We start from the raw sequence: 20,414 nt of genomic DNA, 5'->3' as shown, positions 1-20,414 counted from the left end.
TACCTGGATGGAGAGGTAGGTAATACAGTGACTTTAGTGGACTATTTTGAGTACCTGCCGAGTGCCTGGCTCTGAGAGTTGTGGAAACCAAAGTGTCAGTGTCTGACTCGTTGTGTTCATTGTGTTTATCTCGAATGTGGCTGAGACTAGTCTAAGCCTCTATAACTCGAGTTTTCTGTGAAGGTTGTGTAACTATGAAGTATTTCTCTTAACACTAGGAATGTGATTCGACACTGCTGGGCTATTTTAAATGCCAAAATCATGTTATGTCATAGGGAAAGGTTTTAGTTCTACAATAAAAAAATGTGGGCTTGGAACTTGGCTGTTGTTACCTGTTAGAAACTTCTTTAACCTCTCCAGGTCTTCTCCCTCTGTATAATGTTTCATAAGGATTAAATAGCATGACATAAAAGGCTGATAAATAATATAAGAAACTAATAATTATTGAACACTAACTAGGTGCTAGGGTATGTTCTAAATGCTTGAATTCTCATAACTCACTTGGATAGATACTATACTATCCTTATTTTTACAGATGAACAAACTGAGCTTGGAAAGATAAAGTAGCATGCTCAAGTTTACACAGGAAGTAGTAGAGCACTGTGGTTCCAGGAGGAGGTTTTTCAGCTACTCTTCTGTGCTTTGTCTATTGCTCAACCCATGTTAGCATATGGTAAAGCCCTCAGTGAATGGTGCTGTCTCTGTTTATAATTATTATTTGCAATGGTGATGTGGTGGTGGTGATACTGGGTTTTACTTTTGTCACTGTCTGACTTGGTCCTGTACTCCTCCTGTACAGCCATTGATGAGGGAATGAGACACTATAAAGTCATGTACATGAAAGTGCTTGGGCTTTTAGGAGAAAAATCCCACAGCTGCCCACAGGAGTTTTTGTATAAAGAATGCAGAGTGTTCTAATACCAAGTGTTCCAGTCTTTCCTTATGTTTCTGAGTTGAAGTCTAAAGTAACCATCAGGCCCTGCATGTGTTACATTTTGAAGACACCACAGAACTGTGGAACTCATATAGACAGTATAACTTCAGTTTTGTCTTGGGATAAATTGGTCTATGAGAATAGTACAGGGACTGGGGCTGTGGCTCAGTGGTAGAGCAAAAGAGGCCCTGGATTCAATTTCAAGCAACAATAAAAAACATGTAAAACCACCACAAAACCTCACCAAAATACTAATAGTAAAACTGTGTGAGGAATAAAGGGATTACCTATTGTTACCTGACACATTACAAAGCTTAATGACTTAAAGCAGCAACCACTATATTTACTCATGATTCTTTAAGACAACAGATTAAATTGGGTTTAGCTGAGTGTTTAACCAGGGACTCTCATTGCAGCCATAGATGCCTGTCAGTTTGACAGGGAACTGCATAATCTACTGTAGCTTCATTCATTTATCTGGCAGTTCGTACTGGCTTTTGGCTGGACTTGTCATTCCATGTGGTTCCTCATCCACAAGGAGGTCAGCTAACTTTCATCTCATGGGGCTGTCAGGGCAGTAAAAGGAAATAACAAGACCTCTTGAAGCCCAGGGTTTGAAATTCCCGGGTGTACTTTCTGCTTCATTATTTTTTTTTATTGAGTTTATTGATACAGTATAGGTATACAGTACAGTTACATTCATTATTGGGATCTTGCACCTTTACATGACAGGTCTTGGTTCTCATTTTTCCCCCTTGTCCCTGCCCTCCCTTCACCCCCTCCTCCCTTCCCCATTTATAAACACTTTATTTCTGTTTTTTCATTTTCTCTAATTTTTTCCCCTTATTACCTTTCCCCTACCATTCCCACTTTCCCCACACCTTTAGCCCTTTTCTTCCCATTTCACAATGTCAGTTATATCATTAGGATCTCATGTACTATTACAGTTTATTCACACCAGATAAACTCTTTGGTATTTACACATGTGACTTAATTATTTCAGTTAGAGTATCCTCGATATGTATTCATTTTCCTATAAATGGAGTCTAATTTCTCATTCTTTATGACTGAGTAGTATTCCATTTTATAGAAAAATGACACCTTTATCCAATCTCCAACTGATGGGCAAATGGGCTGTTTCCAAGTTTTAGCTATTACAAACTGTGCTGCTATAAACATGGGTGTGCATATATCACTCTGGTGTGATTCTTTTAATTCTTTTGGAAAGATACTCAGAAGAGGGATGGCTGGGTCAAATGGAACCTCTAGTCCCAGCTCTTTGAGGCATCTCCATATTGATTTCCATAGTAGTTGTACCAGTCTGCACTCCCACCAACAATGGAGAAGGGTTCCTTTCTCCCCACAACCCCACCAACATTTGTTATTGGTTGATTTCTTGATAGCAGCCATTCTTTGTGGAATGAGGTGAAATCTCAGTGTTGTTTTCATCTGCATCTTTCAAATGACCAGTGATGTGGAACATTTTTTCATATATTTACTTGCTGCTTTTACTTCTTTGTCTGAGAAATGTCTGTTCATTTCAGGTGCCTATTTTTGAATTAGGTCTTTATATTTGGAGGAACTGATTGTTTTGAGTTCTTTATATATTCTAGATAGTAGTCCTTTGTCTTAGGAGCAGCTGGTAAAATTTTTTTCCCACATTGTAGGTTGTCTCTTAGTTCTGTTGATGGTTTCTTTCACAGTACAGAAGCTTTTTAATAAGATGAGATCCCAGTTGTTGATTCTTTTCTGCTAGTTCCCATGCTACTGAGGATTTATAAAGTCTTTTCCTATTCCAGTGTCTTCAAGAGTTCTGCCTAATTTAACTTCCAGCAAGTTTAGTGTTTCTGTTTTCATATTTAGATCTTTAATTCTCTTGGATTTTAATTTAGTGCATGGTGAAAGATAAGGGTCTAGTTTTAATCTTTGGCAGGTTGAGATCCAGTTTTTCCAACACCATTTATTAAAGAGGCCATCCTTCCTCCAGTGGAGACAGTCAGCTCCTTTGTCAAAGATGAGGTAGCTGAGTACATCTGGAGTTGTTTTTGTGTCTTCCAATCTGTTCCACTGATCCACGGGTCTGTTTCTTTGGCAGTACCATGCTGTTTTTATCACAGTGGCTTTGTAGTATAGTTTCAATTTGGGAATTGTTATACTTGCTGCCATGTGTCTGTTGCCTAGGATGGCTTTTGCTATTCTAAGTCTTTTATGGTTCCAAATGAATTTTTGGATTCTTTTTTCTAGTTCTGTGAAATATAGTGTTGGAATTTCAATTGGCATTGCATTGAATCTGTATAGCAGTTTTGGTAGTATGGCCATTTTCACTATGTTGATTCTTGCTACCCAGAAGCAGGGGATATCTTTCCATTTTCTTATATCCTCTTCAATCTCTTTTTTCAGACCACTGTAGTTTTCAGTGTAGAGATCTTTTGCTTCTTTTGTTAGATTTATTCCTAGATACTTCATTTTTTTGGATGCTATTGTGAAAGGAATTGTTTCCCTAATTTCTCTCTCAGTGAGTCTGTTATTTGTGTATAAGAAGGCTATTGATTTTTGGGTGACCTTGTATCCAGCTACTCTGCTAAAAGTGTCAATTAAGTCTAGAAGTCTTTTGGTAGATTTTTTGGGGTCTTCAATGTAGAGTATCATATCATCAGCAAATAATGACAGTTTAACTTCTTCCTTTCCTATCTTTATTGCTTTAATTTCTTTTTCTTATCTAATTGCTATGGCTAATGTTTCCAGAACTATATCGAAGAGGGGTGGTGATAGTGGGCATCCTTGTCTTGTTCCTGATTTTAACGTGAAGGTTTTCAGTTTTTGGCCATTTAATATGATATTGGCTGTTGGTTTTTCATAGATAGCCTTCATTAAGTTGAGATATAAACAATCTATTCCAATTTTTTGCAGGGTTTTTTATCATGAATGCGTGTTGAATTTTGTCAAATGCTTTTTCTGCATCAGTCAAGAGGATCATTGGTTTTTGTCCTTGACTGTTAATATAGTGTATTACATTTAATGACTTATACATGTTGAACCATCCTTGCATCCCTGGAATAAATCCAGCTTGGTCAGAATGTATGATCTTGATTATCCTCTGTATTCTGTTTGCTACTATCTTGTTAAGGATTTTTGCATCTATATTCATTAAGGAGATTGGCCTGCAGTTCTCTTTTTTAGTTGGGTCTTTCCCTGGTTTGGGAATCAAAGTGATATTTGCTCCCAGGAATGAATTTGGAAGTATTGTTTCCCTTTCAATTTCATTGAAAAGTTTGAAGAGTAAAGGCAGTAGTTCTTCTCTAAATGTCTTGTAAAATTCAGCAGTGAATCTGTCAGGACCTGGGCTTTTCTTTGTTGGTAAATTTTTAATTACATTTTCAATTTTACTGATTGTAATTGGGGTGTTTAAAATGTTTTTTTAATCTTCTTTGTTCAACTTTGGTAATAAGTATCCAGAAATCTGTCCATTTCTTCTTTGTTTTCCCTTTTGTTAGAGTACAAGTTCTCAAAGTAGATATTGACTATCCTCTGGATTTCTGTTGGATTTGTTGTGACTTCACCTTTTTCATTCCTAATTGAATGCATCTGAGCCTTCTCTTTCCTTTTTTTGATAAGGTTAGCTAAGGGTTTATCAGTTTTATTTATTCTTTCAGAAAACCAACTCTTTGATTTAAATGATAAAAAATTCACATGACCAGTATAGATTCTTAATAATGGGTCCATGGGAGGGTAATAATAAATGTTACCATAGTATCCAGGTTTCCAGATTTTGCTACTCAGGAGCCCAAGAATGTTGATAATTTTTTTATTAATTTTTAACTCTAGATTAAAACATGATTTTTATATGTTTGATAGGTTTCTTCTACTTTTTACATATAAAAAGAAGACAGATAATAAAACACTAACCGTTCTCATAACTTCACCTCTCAGAAATAGGCACTGCTAACATTTTTTATTTAGTTTGTAACCACTTGGCTGAATACTTAAATATTTAAAATTCTAAAACCTGCTTTATATATTCTATATTTTAATATTTTTTCATATAAGCTATTTATGTTTGCATAATATTTTATTGCATTTGAACATATCTGTCCTCTGTTTTTAAACACCTAGGTTATGATATGATTTGGATACGGTTTGTCCCCCAAGGGTTCACATACTAGAAGCCTGGTCCCCAGTGTGGTGATGCAGGAGGTGCTAGAGCCTTCAAGAGGTGGAGCCTTGGAGGGCTTAGGTTTACACTGCCTTGGAAGGTAGGAGGGTAGCTCACTCCCATGGAACCCTGAGTGAGTTGTCAGGAGAGGGTGGTTATAAAAAAGGTGATCCAGGCCCCAGCTCTCACTCTGCCTTTCCTGTAAGATATGTGATGTCTTCTTTCTACACACTCTCCTGGCATTGTGCTGTCATTTGCAGTGAGGTGATGAAGCTAAAGGGGTCCTCTCAGAGCTGAGGCTTTGCTCTTGGACTTCAAAAGCTTCAAAACAGTGAGCTAAATAAATCTCTTCTCTTTATGAGAACCCAGTCTCATGTACTTAATAACAAAATTGATTAGTACAGGGTTTCCCCCATTTTTTGCTATGTAAACAGTGTTAGGTATGTATACTCTCGGGATAAATTCCTCTTGACATACTTAGTCAAAATACATTTTGGACTTTATATTCTAGGAAAGTAATAATTTTAAGAATCTATGGTTTAAACTCATCAGTGAGTAACTTTGTGGAGCTAGATAATGTTTTGTTTAAGATAATGTTAAGGAAATATTTCTGAAGTTACTATATAAAAATGGAAAAAGAATGCATATCCCTTTGACATTTCATTTGCAAATCAAAATATGCACACTTAGCTGGTTATTTTGATGGACCAAATGTAGATCCACTGATTAGAGTACACCTTTCTTCTTACATCAATATCTGCTGTCCATTGTGCATCTATAATTTCCAAATCTTGGGTTTTTTATTCTTTAAAAATTTCCAGGACTGGGTGTAGAAATTTTAGAATTATGCTTTCTCACCCATCCTTCCCTCCCACCTCTTAATATTTTTCATGCTCCTACCTCATTTGGCAGTAGTGTTATTTTGGGTCTTTCTGACACATAACCTCAGTTTTCGTTGGATTTTGTTGGTATAGTTTCATTTAATGCAGTATTTATTAATAACTGCAATTATAATTTTGGCCAGCATAAACCAGTTTGAGAACAAAAGCTAATTTTTTAAAAGAATACAACTACTCTGATGGGACCAAAAGTTCTGGTGTCTAGACAGTAGCCCCTTAGTTGAAAGTATTTAGTGGGTACTTGGCATCAGAAAATATCTTACAGAAGCAGTAAAGAACTTTGGTTATTTTTAGGGAACTAAGTAGTCATAAATTAGAACAACTTCTATCTTGTTTGTAGAGGTAGATATTTTATTTTTTCTGAAGGAAGTAACTTCTTCATTTTTTTACTGTTGTTTTCCATTTAAGGTTTCTATTACAGCAGGTGTTTATTTGTTCCTCTTCTTGATCCTGTATATTAAAGCTCATGTCTGTGAAACATTTTACAGGATTCTTTATGTGCTGCAGTTACTGTTTCTGTTTGATCTCTTTGATAACATTGAAACAATGTGCTTCATAGCTGCAATGTTAAATAAGTGAGTACATTTTATTTCTTCACATTTCTTAAATGTTGATTTTTTTTTTTAATCATAGATCTGTAAAACTCCACAGAAAATAGCTGTGATTAGACACAGTAAATACAGTGTCGTAGAGAACTTGAAGATGGTGGAAAATTTACTGGCCCATTGTTATAGTTTGGTAAATACGTGCTTCAAATGACATGTAAACATTGTTTCTTATAATAAAGGTGTGAGGGAGGAAATTGTGTTAATGATCTTGAAGAGAAATACTGGTATAGTATGGTTGGCTGAAAAGTAAAAGATGTGTTTATTATGATTTTGAAGCTTTTACCCTAGTTATTTAACGCAATTGCAGTGAACTCATTAATTTAATACTTCATTTTTTGTAAAATATTGTGGCCTGCTTATCTTATTTGATCCCTGTGATAATGTAAGTAGACAGAGCAGTTTTCTGTATTTTGTGTTGAGAAAACTGAGATTCTGATGTTTACCAAGTATTGGAGCCATGATTAGAATTCCTAGTTTTCACTATATTTAATGCCTCACAAACTGTTTGTGATTTAAATTATATACCAGCGTTGAGAAGAATTGTAGTGAATTTTCTGAAAATCAATGTGCAGTGACTACACCATCATCACTGAAGTTTTAGTGGGCCCTGCTGACTCAGCCCCACAGTGTGCATTAGCAGGACCTTGTTAACCTCATAGCTAGTATGTTAATTTTTACTTTACTCCAAGCTTCAGAAAATTTATGTTTAGCCCTTGTATGGAGGTGGTAATTTTCATTAGTTAATATTCCATTTTAAGATATTGAATATTGCTACTTTTATTTCAACATTAATTACAAACTTCTTCCATGCTAGACACTGGGAATACCAAGTGAGTGGGGTAAGAGTTTCTACCAGATTATTCATGAGAAAACCAAAATTTGAAATTGCAGTTTATACAGAAATTTCCCTCTCTGCAGAATAAAACAGGTCTTGAAATTTTTTAAAAGCCTTCTTTCCTTCAAACTGTAATTCTTTAATAAGCACAAAGTTACCAGGGTTAAAATATACCCATTATTCTAGAAAATAAAATGGTACAGGTTTTGGAATGCAGTGTTTCATCCTAAATATGATAAGCTGTACAGACAAATAGTGTACACCATTTCCATCTTTCAGGTTTGAGAGTCTGCTAGTGCTGTGGAGGGTGGAGAGAGTGAGGTGACTCATAATTCTGGAATGGCTGTTTTGATCTCTGCCTGTAACCTCTGTAGAACATTGGCAGGGCAACAGCGTAATTAACACTGCGCAGTCTAATTATAAACAAAACTCGCTGTGCAGTGGCTACCAAGAGGCAAGCCTGTACCTGATGATCATCTAAATTGGCAGGGTTACTTTAAAATGACTAGATAATACGAAGCTTGCTATAAATCAAATTGCTTTTCCTTGATTTTCTAGGAGTTAGATACTATGAGGGGAAAGAAAAGTGAATTACAGTAATATTGTGGTTAATCTTACTGAGTTTATTTTTCAAGGCCTTTAAGCATTTCTTGATTGCAGTCCTTCTAGTCTTTTCTTAGAAAAGGAGTTATCTTAATTTTTATGGCATACAATTTTAAGGAAAGGAGGAGAAATTATCAGAGTAAGTCAGCTTTTCCAATAATAGTTGGATTGATTTCTCAGAGATTAAAGAAACCAAACTTTTAAAAGTTACATTGAGGTAGTGCAATTAGTAGGAGGGAGGGAAAAAAGTTCTGTGGCTTGAAAATAAATAGAAGAGTATAATAGGGGCACAAAACGAAGTGGCTGTAGCAGCCAAACGTGTTTGAAAGAAACCAAGATATTTGTAATGTAAATGGTCTCACATACAGGTCAGAAGCAGAGCAGACACTGTGCATGGTTATGTGTGCCTTTTGCATTTGTGGGAGCATGGCTGACGACCAAGGATGGATTTAGGTAGTTTATATATAGATTTGACCATTGGGTCTCAGATGCAGGATGAAGGTGCTAGCTGTGAAGATTCTTTTCTTGTCATTGTAACCTTAACTTCTATGGGGTGGTAGTATTCTGCAAGATGAGCCTCAGTTATGATTAATTTAAATGAAGTAAGAATTTTAAATAGGATGCTTAAAAATGAGGCCCTTATTTTTTTTCTGCTCATTAGTATACAGTTAATTTTTTTTTTTTTTTTTTTTTTTTTTTTTGGTACCAGGGATCAAACTCCAGTCCTTGTGTTTCTGAAGCAGGCAGCAGAACCACTGAGCTAAATCCCCGGCCCCTACAGTTAAAAATTTAAATGACACTTAAAAGAGTTTACACTTTTTAAGCAAAAACCCAAAAAAATACAGACATGGATGAGATCTTTTTATTATGGTTTTGGGGGCACATGAATTTTCTTAACTTGGGTATAACTAGCATTAATCTTTGACTAAGTGATTTTGTTGTTTGCCTGGTGTTCTTGAGAGAGATGGATGTAAGACAGACTTGCTAAAGGGGGTCTTTATTTCTAGCCCACAAACCTGTTCTGAATTTTTTTCTTTTACTGGACCTACCTAGACTTGGAGAAAAATTGGTCTGGGAGATTAACCAAGATTTGGTATATGTAGCATTGTAGGCCAGTTTCTGAAGGCATATGATTTAGAGGCAAAACTCTTGCTTTCCTGTCCTCTAAAAGCATTATTTTTGCTTTAATTTTGTATTATTTATCTGTTTCCCATTTCACTGATTTCTGCTTTATTACCGCTTCTACTTATTTAAGTTAAATTTGTTATTCTCTAATTTCATTTTAGTAGGAAGTTAAATACTACATATTTTCTAAACTTTTTTTTTGCGTTGGTACTTACACAATAAATTTATTGACATTTTGACTTTTGTTTTTACTATTTCAAATATTTTCTAAATTTTTTGTGGTTTCTTTTATCTATCAATTATTTAGAAGCTTATTTCTATTTTCCAAATATTTAGAGATTGTCTGCTGAACTTCCCATTTGATTTTTTTTTTTTTATTGTTGTCGTTGTGGTTAGAGTACCGTCTTCTAAAAGATTATTTCATGGGTTAGGAATATAGCTTGTGCTAAGCATGCATCAGGCCCTAGGCTTAATTTCCAATACTAATACTACTATTTCAGTCCTTTGGATTTTATTGAGATTTATTTTATTTTATTCGATACTGGTGAATATTTTGTATGTACTCTGCTTTAAAGTTCTATAGATGTCAAATTAAATTGTCTGGTAGTAGTATTTGTATCTTCCATAACCTTAGTTTTTTGTTGCCTACTTATCCAATCAATTATAAAAAGAAAGGTAGTAAATTCTCCAGCTATGGCTGAGGATGCTTATTTTTTCTCTTGAATTTTATTTTTTAGTGTATTTGGAAAATGTTATCGGGTATGTACATATTTAAGATTGGATCTGGTCTTGTTGGATTTCTCCTTTTATCTCTGTCTTTATATTTATATTTATATTTATATTTATATTTATATTTATATTTATATTTATTTATTTATTTGGTACCAGGGTTCAAACTCAAGACCTTGCGCTTGAGAGGCAGGCAGCAGAACCACTGAGCTAAATCCCCAGCCCTGTCTTTAACTTTAAAATACATCTTATGGACATAAGTTGGTTATGCTTATAGTCTTGCTTTTTTACCCCAGTGTGATAATTTCTGCCATGCAGTTGGAATCTATTGTAATCAGTGTAATTATTTATATGGTTGGCTGTAAGTTCACTGTTTTGCCTCTTTTGTTGTTGCTCTATACTTCTTCTTTGTAGGTTGAGTATTTTTAAATAGTCTGTTTTCCCCATTAGATATTTTGCTATACTTCTTTTTGTTTCCTGGACCTTTTTTTGTTAAGCTTAAACTTTTTAAAACATGAAATATCTTTTGATGGGAAAGGATTCGCATTAGGAAAATAGTTATTTTATTTGATAACCATCATTTTGGGAATTTAATGAAGTTTCCATGTGGAAATGATGTAGAAAATATAAATGCTGTCTCATACTTTGAGCTTTTAGCCTTGCATAAATATGCCGTAGAAGCTTCAGAGAAAAAAATGTTTTATTGTTAGGGCTTCTTTTGAATGTAATAAGCCTCGTATCTGCCCTAGAAGACTTACTTTTTATTAAGCCTATTTTAAAATTATTTGGCTTGTTCATTTGATGATACATCCTATTTCATTTTCTTTGAAAATTTGTTAGTAGTTTAAAGGGATTATAATGTGTGGGAAATTTACACCTTTTAATTCAAGGTGCTCATGATGCTTGGTGTCAAGGCTTTTCTTTTTGGTCTGTTTTCTAAATTACACCTCACAGTTAATCACTTTCTTGCCAATACCCTCTGTACACTTAACCCTTGGTTTCTTACCACATCCTCCCTACATGTATAACAATTTTCTTCCCCTACTTTGAAAATTTTTTTCACTTTTAATTTCAGTATCACTTTTTAATTTAACATTTTTTCTTTACTTTTAGTCCTGCCCTGGCTAATACTCCTAAAGATGCTTGTGGAAACTCGTTGCCTGACAAATTTCACTGAGCTTCCTGAATGTCTCAGCTATAGCTTTTCTGTGGGCTACCACTCCCTGATCATTTTCCATGACACCTGTCCTGTATTATTATCTTCTCTTTACATTTACATTCCCCACAATTGCCTATAGCTCTAGGCAGATGGCCTTGCTTCTCCTGTCACAGAGAACACATGGGTTCTCTGTTGATCCACACTCCATAGACATGAACCTTCCCCATCTTCACTTTCTGTCCTCCAGGGTCCAGGAGGAATGCTGAGCATCCATCAAGATTAATCCTTCTTTTGGAGTTCCTGGTGATTCCCTATCCCACTGGGATATTTTTCCACTGTTTCCTTTCTCCTACTCATCTACCTTCACATTTTCTTTATTTTTCCTTTCCTTCAGAAATACATGCTTAAATTGTTCTCACCCTAAACACACACACACACACACACACACACACACACACACACGCATACATATGCATATATTCACTCACACACACACAAATAATTTGAAAATCTTAGTCTTCTACCTGCATCCTTCTTTTGAGCCCCAATACCATATGACATAATCCTTATGCCCCCATTTATAGGCAGGGAAATTGATAGAGCCACAATTTGAACCTCCATCTAAATTGAGTCCATAGGCTCTATAAAATGCTATTTTTTTAGTACCAGAGATTGAACTTGGGTCTTTGTGCTTGTGAGGCAGGCAGCTAAATCTCCAGCCCTCTATAATATGCTGTTAATCATTTCTACTCAGCTGTATCAAATACTGTATAACCCATACCAAATGCTACCTCACAATCTCATTTTCACTTCTTCCTTTCCTCATAATGAGAGAATGTGAAGATCTGTACTATATTCTCAGTCTCAGTGAATGACTGTCCTTCTGATCATCTAAAGCACAATGTGGGTAGGAGTTGACATCAGCTTCCTCTAACTCACCACTCTACTGGCCCATCTAGCCCAGGGAGCATGAATTCCAGTGCATTCTACCTCTTTAATATAATTTGCAGTCTTTCCCTCCTCTTCACTTCCAGTGCTACCATCATAATTGAAAACTTTATCTTACCTGAATTGCTTTATAGTTACAGTCTAACCCAGTGATGGTGAGCCTTTTTAGAGCGTTCAGTGATACAAACAGCCCCTTGCAGCACACGTGCCATAGGTTTACTACCACTGGTCTAACCCATTGCTTCTCAGATTATCTAGGCTTATGAGAATTTCTTTCTTTCCTTTTTTTTTTTGCTCTTGTAGAAATTTTGTAGCATATTTTAAAAATTCATCATTAGAAAAAGAAAATGAAAAACATGCAAAACGTAAGTGCAGTTTTAAAAATTAAATTTGAGAGACATAAAATTATTCTCTCAGTGCTGTAAGTTTTTGAATACTAAGTAAGTTTTGAATGGGTATCCTGTTACAGATGGGCAAGAGTTTGGATTGGCACTGGTCCACCAACACCATCAAGGAGTACTAGATCACATGTTATTTAAAACTCGGAATTTTGGCTTATAGATGGCCTGTATTTATGGATTTAAGAGGTTTTAGCAAATTCCCTGTCCTTTTGGGATACTCTTTCAATCGGAATAAAGGCCATTAGAGCAAAAGTAATAATGTGTTACATTATGATTTATGCTAAACTCAGTTGGTTGACTTAAACCAATGTAATTTTTTTCTAAATAAGCTTAAAGTACAATCTTTATGAGCTACTTGTAATAAAAGTAGTTTTGCCTGGTTTGTTATATTTAACTTGCTGTGATAGAATCATACTTTTTACTAATATGCAATAAAATATAGCAGATGGATTAATGGATACCATTTCTGAAAGATTAAAATTCTAATAAGTGTTAATGAGCACTAAATAATAAAAGTTAGTTGTTTTGATCTGGGCAGGCACTTAGGCCTTTGTCGGAAGATTTGATGATAAAGTACAGACAAGAGGTGATACACAATCAAACTGTAGAATACATTGTACCTTAATCGGGACTTGGGTGAAGAGTCAAACTCTAAAACAGTTCTTACATAAAAAGAAAAAAGTTCTGAGGGATTCGAATTAGGGACAGAAATGTTAGTTAGGCTGAGGCTTCCTAGACTTTAGAAATTTGTTAAATGAAAACAGAGCACAGCCTACTGTTGTCTACATTAGGTTCCACACAGAAGAAAATTCAGGAGAAAATGCTGAAAGGAGCTTAATCTTCCCATGTGAAGTTAAAAAATAATCAGAAAAAGCCTTTTAGATATTGTTAAAGCAAAATAAATTGAGCAACTAATTTACAGCACTGTGCCAGGTGCTAAAACACTACCACAGGGTGGGGGTGGAGATTCAAATACAGCAATCTTTATTCTGTTAATGAAGTGCATATCCCCAAACACAGTTAATTGTCAAACAGACTTTATCACAAGAAGTTGAGACACTATAGGAAGCTTAGAAAATGAAATTCTCAAAAACAGGATATTATAACCACTCTTTCATTTTCAGACCTTTCACAGAAAATGGATAGGTAGTGGCTTGCTAAATCCACACCTAGAAAATGATTAAAACTCTCATTCATAGAAAACTTTTAAGATAGCATAACTTTAAAAGTTTAGAATGGAGAAAAGGTGGGAAAAGTTATTCTTCTTGGCATTTGCATGTTATTTAAAGATAAAAAAATGATATGAAAATGTACTCTTAAAATGTAATAGAAAGCTGGGTGTGGTGGTGCATACCTGTAATCCCAGCACTTGAGAAGCTAAGGCAGGAGAATCTGTGATTTCCAGGCCAGCCTGGAAAAGTTACAAAAAGCATGTAACTTTTCTTGGTTTACATTGTTGCAAGTTAAGCTGAGTTATGCAATAACAGGTGTTTCCTAGGTCCTCTGAGGTAGAAAGATGAAATGATCTATGAAGGCAGAGATCACGGTAAGAGCCACCTAGTGGGTGGCACGTCAGAGCAGCCTGACTTGTTCTCAGAGCAGTGGCAGCCTGGGGTGACCAGAGTACATTAGGGAGTTTTGCAACAGTTTAGACCAAGGAGTCTCAAGCTTCATGCAGTAAGGATTTAATGAAATTCATATTCAGGGAGGAACATGAGAGTCTGCTTTTCTAATAAATTACAATATAATGTGAATGTGTCCGGTCAGCATACCACTTTGAGGAATATTTATCAGTATTTAATTTCATGAATTATGCATTGCCAGTGTTTGATTATTTATTGAATAGCATGAAATGCATAGCATTTTGCATTAAGCTAGACAGTATGTGGTTTAATATAAGCTTTGTTCTGCTAATGGTGAAATAGTGTGTTTAGCAACTTCATTGTCATGTACAGAATTAATTTAGGTGCACACTCTCATCTTTTATTCTCCCAGAGCTGTTTATTTAACCAAGGACTTTTGCATACACTTGTTGTCATCTTTTATTGAATTAGTTTAAGAAGATACAATAAAGTAATGGAAAGAGCTCAAAATTTGAAATCAAATTTTTAGACATGGGCTCCAATATCAAATTTATGATTTAAACAGTTGTATGGCTATGAAAATAAATGAATCCATTTTGGTTTTCAATTTTCTTATGTCCAAAGTATCATATTTGCCACTTTATAGAAATGTGAAGATTAGAAATATTTATAAAGTACCATGTAGAGAAAGGTTAGTCATGGTTGCAATTTGATAACTTTGGAGATTGCTTACAGGGTAAAGTTTTACAATTTGTAAGTGAAGAATACTGAATAGTCTAATCTTAAGAATTAAGAATTATTGATATATATATATGTGTGTGTATATATGGAATTATTTACCCTTCTACTTTTTCAGTCTTTTTTTTCCCGCTCAGTTATTCTTTGTGTTTTTTAAAAGATCCCACTACTTTCGCACCCCCAAGATACTAACACTCATGGTATATGTAGTGTAGTAGTTACAGATAGGAATACATTTTACTTTGAATGCTGTGGAAATCTGTAAAGTAGATTGCATTGTAGTTTTATCTGAGCTTTAGAGTTTTAGCTCATATTTTTATTCTCTCTTGCTTATGGAAGTTTGCTATGGTATAAGAACATCCCTCCCTCAGGAGAAACAGAAGTTCATCCTGTTGCATAGCCACCTTTGACCCTAGAAAAACAGGCCTACCAGTTTGTTGTGCTGCCTAGGAAGAAGCACACTCACAGTTAAGACCCGCACAAGTCATGGGAGCTAGCTTGCAGCCTTTGGGGCAGGAATTCTATAGTGCAGGTACCCACATCCTGAAAGAAGGGCATGGACTATAAGTGGTCACATCCCTTTGATCCTACTGACTCCTCACTCTTTGGGGACAGACTCAGAGGCAGGCCCCTGCTTCAAGCCAGGGGCCCAGGTAGTTGAGTAGATGTGTTAAGGAAATTAACATGTAATCTCAGCTGTCTTTGTTTTTTTTTTGGTGGTGGTGGTACTGGGGATCGAACTCAGGTCCTTGAGCTTTCAAGGCAGGTGGCAGCACCACTGAGCCAAAATCCCTGGTCCCTCAGCTGTCTTTTTTGATATTAATATGTTTATTTAATTTTTTGTTTCATGACTGTGGTATACTTTTATTTATGCTTCGATTTTTAATGGATGATTCAAGAATGTTGTAAGCATCTTATCCAGTAGCTCTGGAATGGAAGCAAGTCTTAGTGATTTAAACAATCTTAGGTTAAATTTGGTCTTGCTAGAAGATATGGTATTGCATGCTATTTCCCCCTAACTTTGTGTCTTGTCTTTATCTTTTGACTTTTTAGATAGACTTCAGCTCCCCAGGAATATGATTGAAAACAGTATGTTTGAGGAAGAACCAGATGTGGTGGATTTAGCCAAAGAGCCTTGTTTACATCCATTAGAGCCTGATGAAGTGGAATATGAGCCCCGGGGTTCCCGACTGCTGGTGCGAGGTCTTGGCGAACATGAGATGGATGAGGACGAAGAGGATTATGAATCATCTGCAAAGCTGCTGGGCATGTCCTTTATGAACAGAAGCTCCGGCCTTCGGAACAATGCAGCTGGCTACAGGCAGAGTGCAGATGGGGCTTGTTCTGTACCCTCTGCAAGGACCTTGGTGGTCTGTGCTTTTGTCATTTTGGTTGCTGTTTCTGTCATCATGGTGATTTACCTACTGCCTAGATGTACTTTTACCAAAGAAGGCTGCCATAAAAAAAACCAGTCAATGAAACTAATTCAGCCACTTGCAACAAATGGGAAGTTATTTCCATGGGCACAAATGAGGCTTCCCACTGCCGTTATGCCACAACGCTATGAACTTGACCTACACCCAAACTTAACTTCAATGACTTTCAGGGGTTCTGTGACAATTTCAGTTCAGGCTCTTCAGGCCACATGGAACATTATTCTTCATAGTACAGGTCATAATATTTCAAGAGTGACTTTCATGTCAGTTTCAAGCCAAGAAAAACAAGTTGAAATTTTGGAATATCCATATCATGAACAAATCGCCATTGTTGCCCCAGAAGCCCTTCTAGCAGGGCACAATTATACCATGAAGATAGAATTTTCAGCAAATATATCTAATTCTTACTATGGGTTTTATGGCATCACCTACAAAGATGAAAGTACTGAGAAAAAGTATGTAGCCCTCTTAAATGGTTCTGGTTCGAGTCTTTGTGATAACTTCTACAATAGGGATCCCTTTGCCCAGGGACAGTAACTGCATTTTTTTAACTTGAGAAATTATGTGCAAAATGTAATGGTGATTTGGAAGAAAGACCTATTTCTCTTAGGCAAAACTTTGATCATATGCCATGGTGGGATGGGCTAGGAATGTGCAGGTGAAAGGGGAAGGATAAAAATTTTTATCAATTACATTCTCAGGAAAGCTTAAGTTATATTGAGCTTTTCATATTTTGTAGGATAAATCTAATTTTCTCTGCTTATGAAGTGGGAGGCAGAGGAAATAGGAAATGGATTATTCTTTAAGACCTATTTTTCTAATTTGCAGAACTTGTGGGAGATGTTTAATGAGATAAAGAAGGCAGGAAGCCTGATATGCTTATGGTATCCTCACTCTGTACTGATTTACTTTTTTTTTTTTAAATGCCTCTCTTACTTTTGAATTTTTGATGGGGAGGTGAAATTAAACAAAAGTATTTTGATCCTTACTTGGACCATGTACTTTATACTTTAATCTTAGTATTCATAACATATAGCTGGAATATCTGAAAAAATGTTAGGTACACTGCATATAGGTTATTCATAAGTAGTGATAATATCATTTCTTTTATGTTCAGAAAGTCTTTGATACATCTTCTCTATGCATTTGGAGCATTCTCTCTTACTACCCTGTAAATCAGGATGTGAATTTCTGTTTATGTTTATTTAGCTAATGTGTATTGAAGTATTATGAGAAATAGAAATGAATATTTTATTTTAAGGAAATTGTTTAATCCTTCTTAAATAGGGAAAGGGACAAACCAAATCTGTCATTCTATTCAAATAGTTTTTATTCTTTCCTTCCTTATATATAAGTCTTTTCAAGTATTCTTGTATGATATCTAACATCAGGCAGTGATTTGGAATTGTACTGGCAGTTTAGGAGTTCAGGCTTTAGTTCTTTTTCAGTAGTCTCCATCATCTCTAGGAAATATAGGACGTACATAAAAACAGTGACTTAGTAGGAAAACAGACCTTTGAAACAAGCCATCTAGCTATCTCATCAAATCATTGCCCGGAATCCATGGGCCTGTTACTGTGTAAAGGGAAGAAGAAATGTATAACAGAGAAAGGTGACTTTTGGTATGAACACTTGCTGACTGTTGTCATGGAGTTGAGTGGTGGAATATGTTAGAAAATGGAATATAATTGCTTAAAATTAAGAACTGTAAAACTATTTTAAAGCCTTAAAATAGTTTATGAAACTTCTATTATAAACACACCATAAGTTTGTTAAGCCCCACATTATTACATATTCTTGATAGAAGGTAAAAGTTTAGATTATTTATACCTTTTAGGATGTCTGAAAAGTATAAGCAATTTTTTTTTAAAATGTGTACTCTTACTTCTGCCTACCACCCCTATTTTCTACATTGTTGCCAACTTATGTCTATACTCGTTTGTGTAAGTATAGGCAATCATGTTAGCCTTTAGCCTACAACGCTTCAGCACTTCCTCATTTCTAGCATGGTTTAACTTAGTTCAAGAACTTTCATTATTTAGCATTAGCTCTTACAGCCATCACCTGCCATGTTGAATGTGGTGTGTCTTTCTCTAATACAGTAGTGGCCAGTATTTACAGAGAACTGAAGTATTAGAAGCTATTCCAAGCATTTTATGTTTAGTCTTCAATTGTCAAAATAACACAGAAATAGTATTTCCATTGTATAGCTGAGGAAACAAAAGGGCATACTAAGTGCCTCTGACATCTTATGGCTAGCAGATCGCAGACAGGGAACTCAAACCCAAAGCTGTTTTAACTGTACAGAGGCCACATTCTTTACCACTATTATATGCTGCTTCCCTAGTTCACACTGCTTTTCCTTTTCCTGTTTTTTAGTATTTTTTATATTTCCAGCACATAATATTTACATTCCTTGTGGGAGTTGGTACCTGTATACAACACAGCTTAATTCCTTTTCTCATCCCCTTTCCTTTCCCTTCCCTCTCTCTCCCTTCTTTCTCTCCATCTCTTCTTGATCCCCTTTCTATCTGAGATACATCTATCTCCTTACTTCCTATTACTGGCTCTTATTTTTGCTCTTCATTTGTATTTTTGGTTTCTCATATAAGAGAAACTGTACAATATTTAAGCTTATGTGTCTGATATATTTCACTTAACATTATGTTCTCAAGCTGCATCCATTTTCCTCTGAATGACTATACATTGTTTTTTATCGCTAGTACTTACAGTTCTCTTACTTGACAAAGCCCTGGAATTATAACTAGTATTTCTAAAAGGAAATAAAGTTGCTAATGAAAGAATAAGCTTCAGAGTATTCCTCCTACATGAGACAAATTTTAAGTATCATTAAGCAGCACCCTTGTCAAAGAGACTTTTGTGTGAGATAGTTACTACTGCATCTCTTTTAACAATAATGTTTTGTCTTAAATTATTACGATGTAGTTTTTATCCATAGTTAGGCTCTCTTATATGAAGAATAGGGATTTTTAACAAATTTAATCCCTGGCCCCTATGCCCTTATGTTAAATATGTAAGAATATTGAGGGACAGGTAAAGAAATGTAATGTTAGAAATATAATATTTAAATTGTTTCATGAATGGTGATTGTTACCTTTGTTATAGTTTACCCAATAGAAACAGTTATTGGGGCATGTTCCTACCAGGACAAAGAAGTACAATAATTTTAAGTGTGAATGAGTTGTGGTTATTGGACATGTGTAATAAACATCTCTGTAGGGCATTATAGTATACAAATAGTTTTATATGAATAGTTGTTTTATCATGAAAAAAAGCCTGGGTGTTTGGTTAGGGGATCCTATCTCAATCATAATAACAAGTGAGGAAATTAAGGTCTGGGTCATTTGATTTGTCCAAGGTCATATGGCTAGTACATTTTAAAGTTTGGGTCTTCAGACTCCAAATTCCAGACCTTTTCTTTTCTTCTTACCTTCTAACAGTGGAAACTAAGCCTAAGCACGAGAGTCTGCTGTGAGGTTACTATATTTGTGCCAGGTTGCCTGGTGCTAGAAATTCACACAACAGAGCCACACTTGTCCTGATTATTTTGTGGTTGTGTTTGAATAATTTCCAAATGGAAATCTGCTTTATTCCCTTATTTATTAAAAAAATCTATACTCTCCCCATTTCTTTAGATACTTTTTCCCTAGCCTATTAAGAACCTTTGTATGTGTTAAAGTCTCAACTGTTGGTGCTGTGTTATTTAAGAGAGGAAATTTTTGATTCATTGTTAAAAAGAGTAAAAGAAATGAGAGTAGTACAGCTTACCTATATTTTTCAGTACTCATAAAAGTTAAATGTTTGAATTTGAGGTTTAGTGTTAGGAAGCCCGAGTGTGTACAGATGATTAGTGTAAATTAATGGCAACCCTTCTTACTGATCTTCCCTGAGAGACCTCTTTAAGACTTCAGTGGCCAGCTGCAGCTTACCTTTGTGGTTTGTTTTCCAGCCACACTTGGCAGCTGTCCCCAGTCTTGACGTGCACTGCTTGCTTTCTCTCTTAGTGCAGCCCACTCTTTGAGTATGTTCTTTATTTAGCTACCTTCTTAAATACTCATGTTTTAAAGCCCTCTTCAGACTTAGTACCCATTTCGTAATGGTGAGTTTGACCTCTAAACAGAATTTGTTCCCTACCCTTTTTATCCACTGCTTTGTTTTCACTTTAGAACATGATTTGCATTCTGACATAAGTTTCTGTCCTCTATTGTGAGTCCTTTAATGACTAGGATGATACTATGTTTA

At 35.4% G+C, this 20,414-nt stretch overlaps 1 protein-coding gene across 1 annotated transcript in view; it reads left to right on the top strand.

Moving 5' to 3' along the window:
• The first annotated feature begins 6,485 nt into the window (after window positions 1–6,485).
• Lnpep (leucyl and cystinyl aminopeptidase) overlaps window positions 6,486–20,414 on the top strand; it is a 52,240-nt gene continuing 38,311 nt past the window's right edge. Inside the window, exons 1-2 of the mRNA XM_010621844.3 lie at window positions 6,486–6,561; window positions 15,769–16,606. Of these exons, the coding sequence (XP_010620146.1) occupies window positions 15,792–16,606 (815 nt within the window). The 5' untranslated portion in view covers window positions 6,486–6,561; window positions 15,769–15,791. The remainder of the gene's footprint in view (window positions 6,562–15,768; window positions 16,607–20,414) is intronic.

Source organism: Fukomys damarensis, unplaced genomic scaffold (assembly GCF_012274545.1).
Source record: "Fukomys damarensis isolate Sample0158 unplaced genomic scaffold, DMR_v1.0_HiC HiC_scaffold_3, whole genome shotgun sequence".
Taxonomy (NCBI): domain Eukaryota; kingdom Metazoa; phylum Chordata; class Mammalia; order Rodentia; family Bathyergidae; genus Fukomys; species Fukomys damarensis.
Note: the sequence above shows the minus strand (reverse complement) of the source record. Positions and strands in the feature narration are given on the sequence as shown.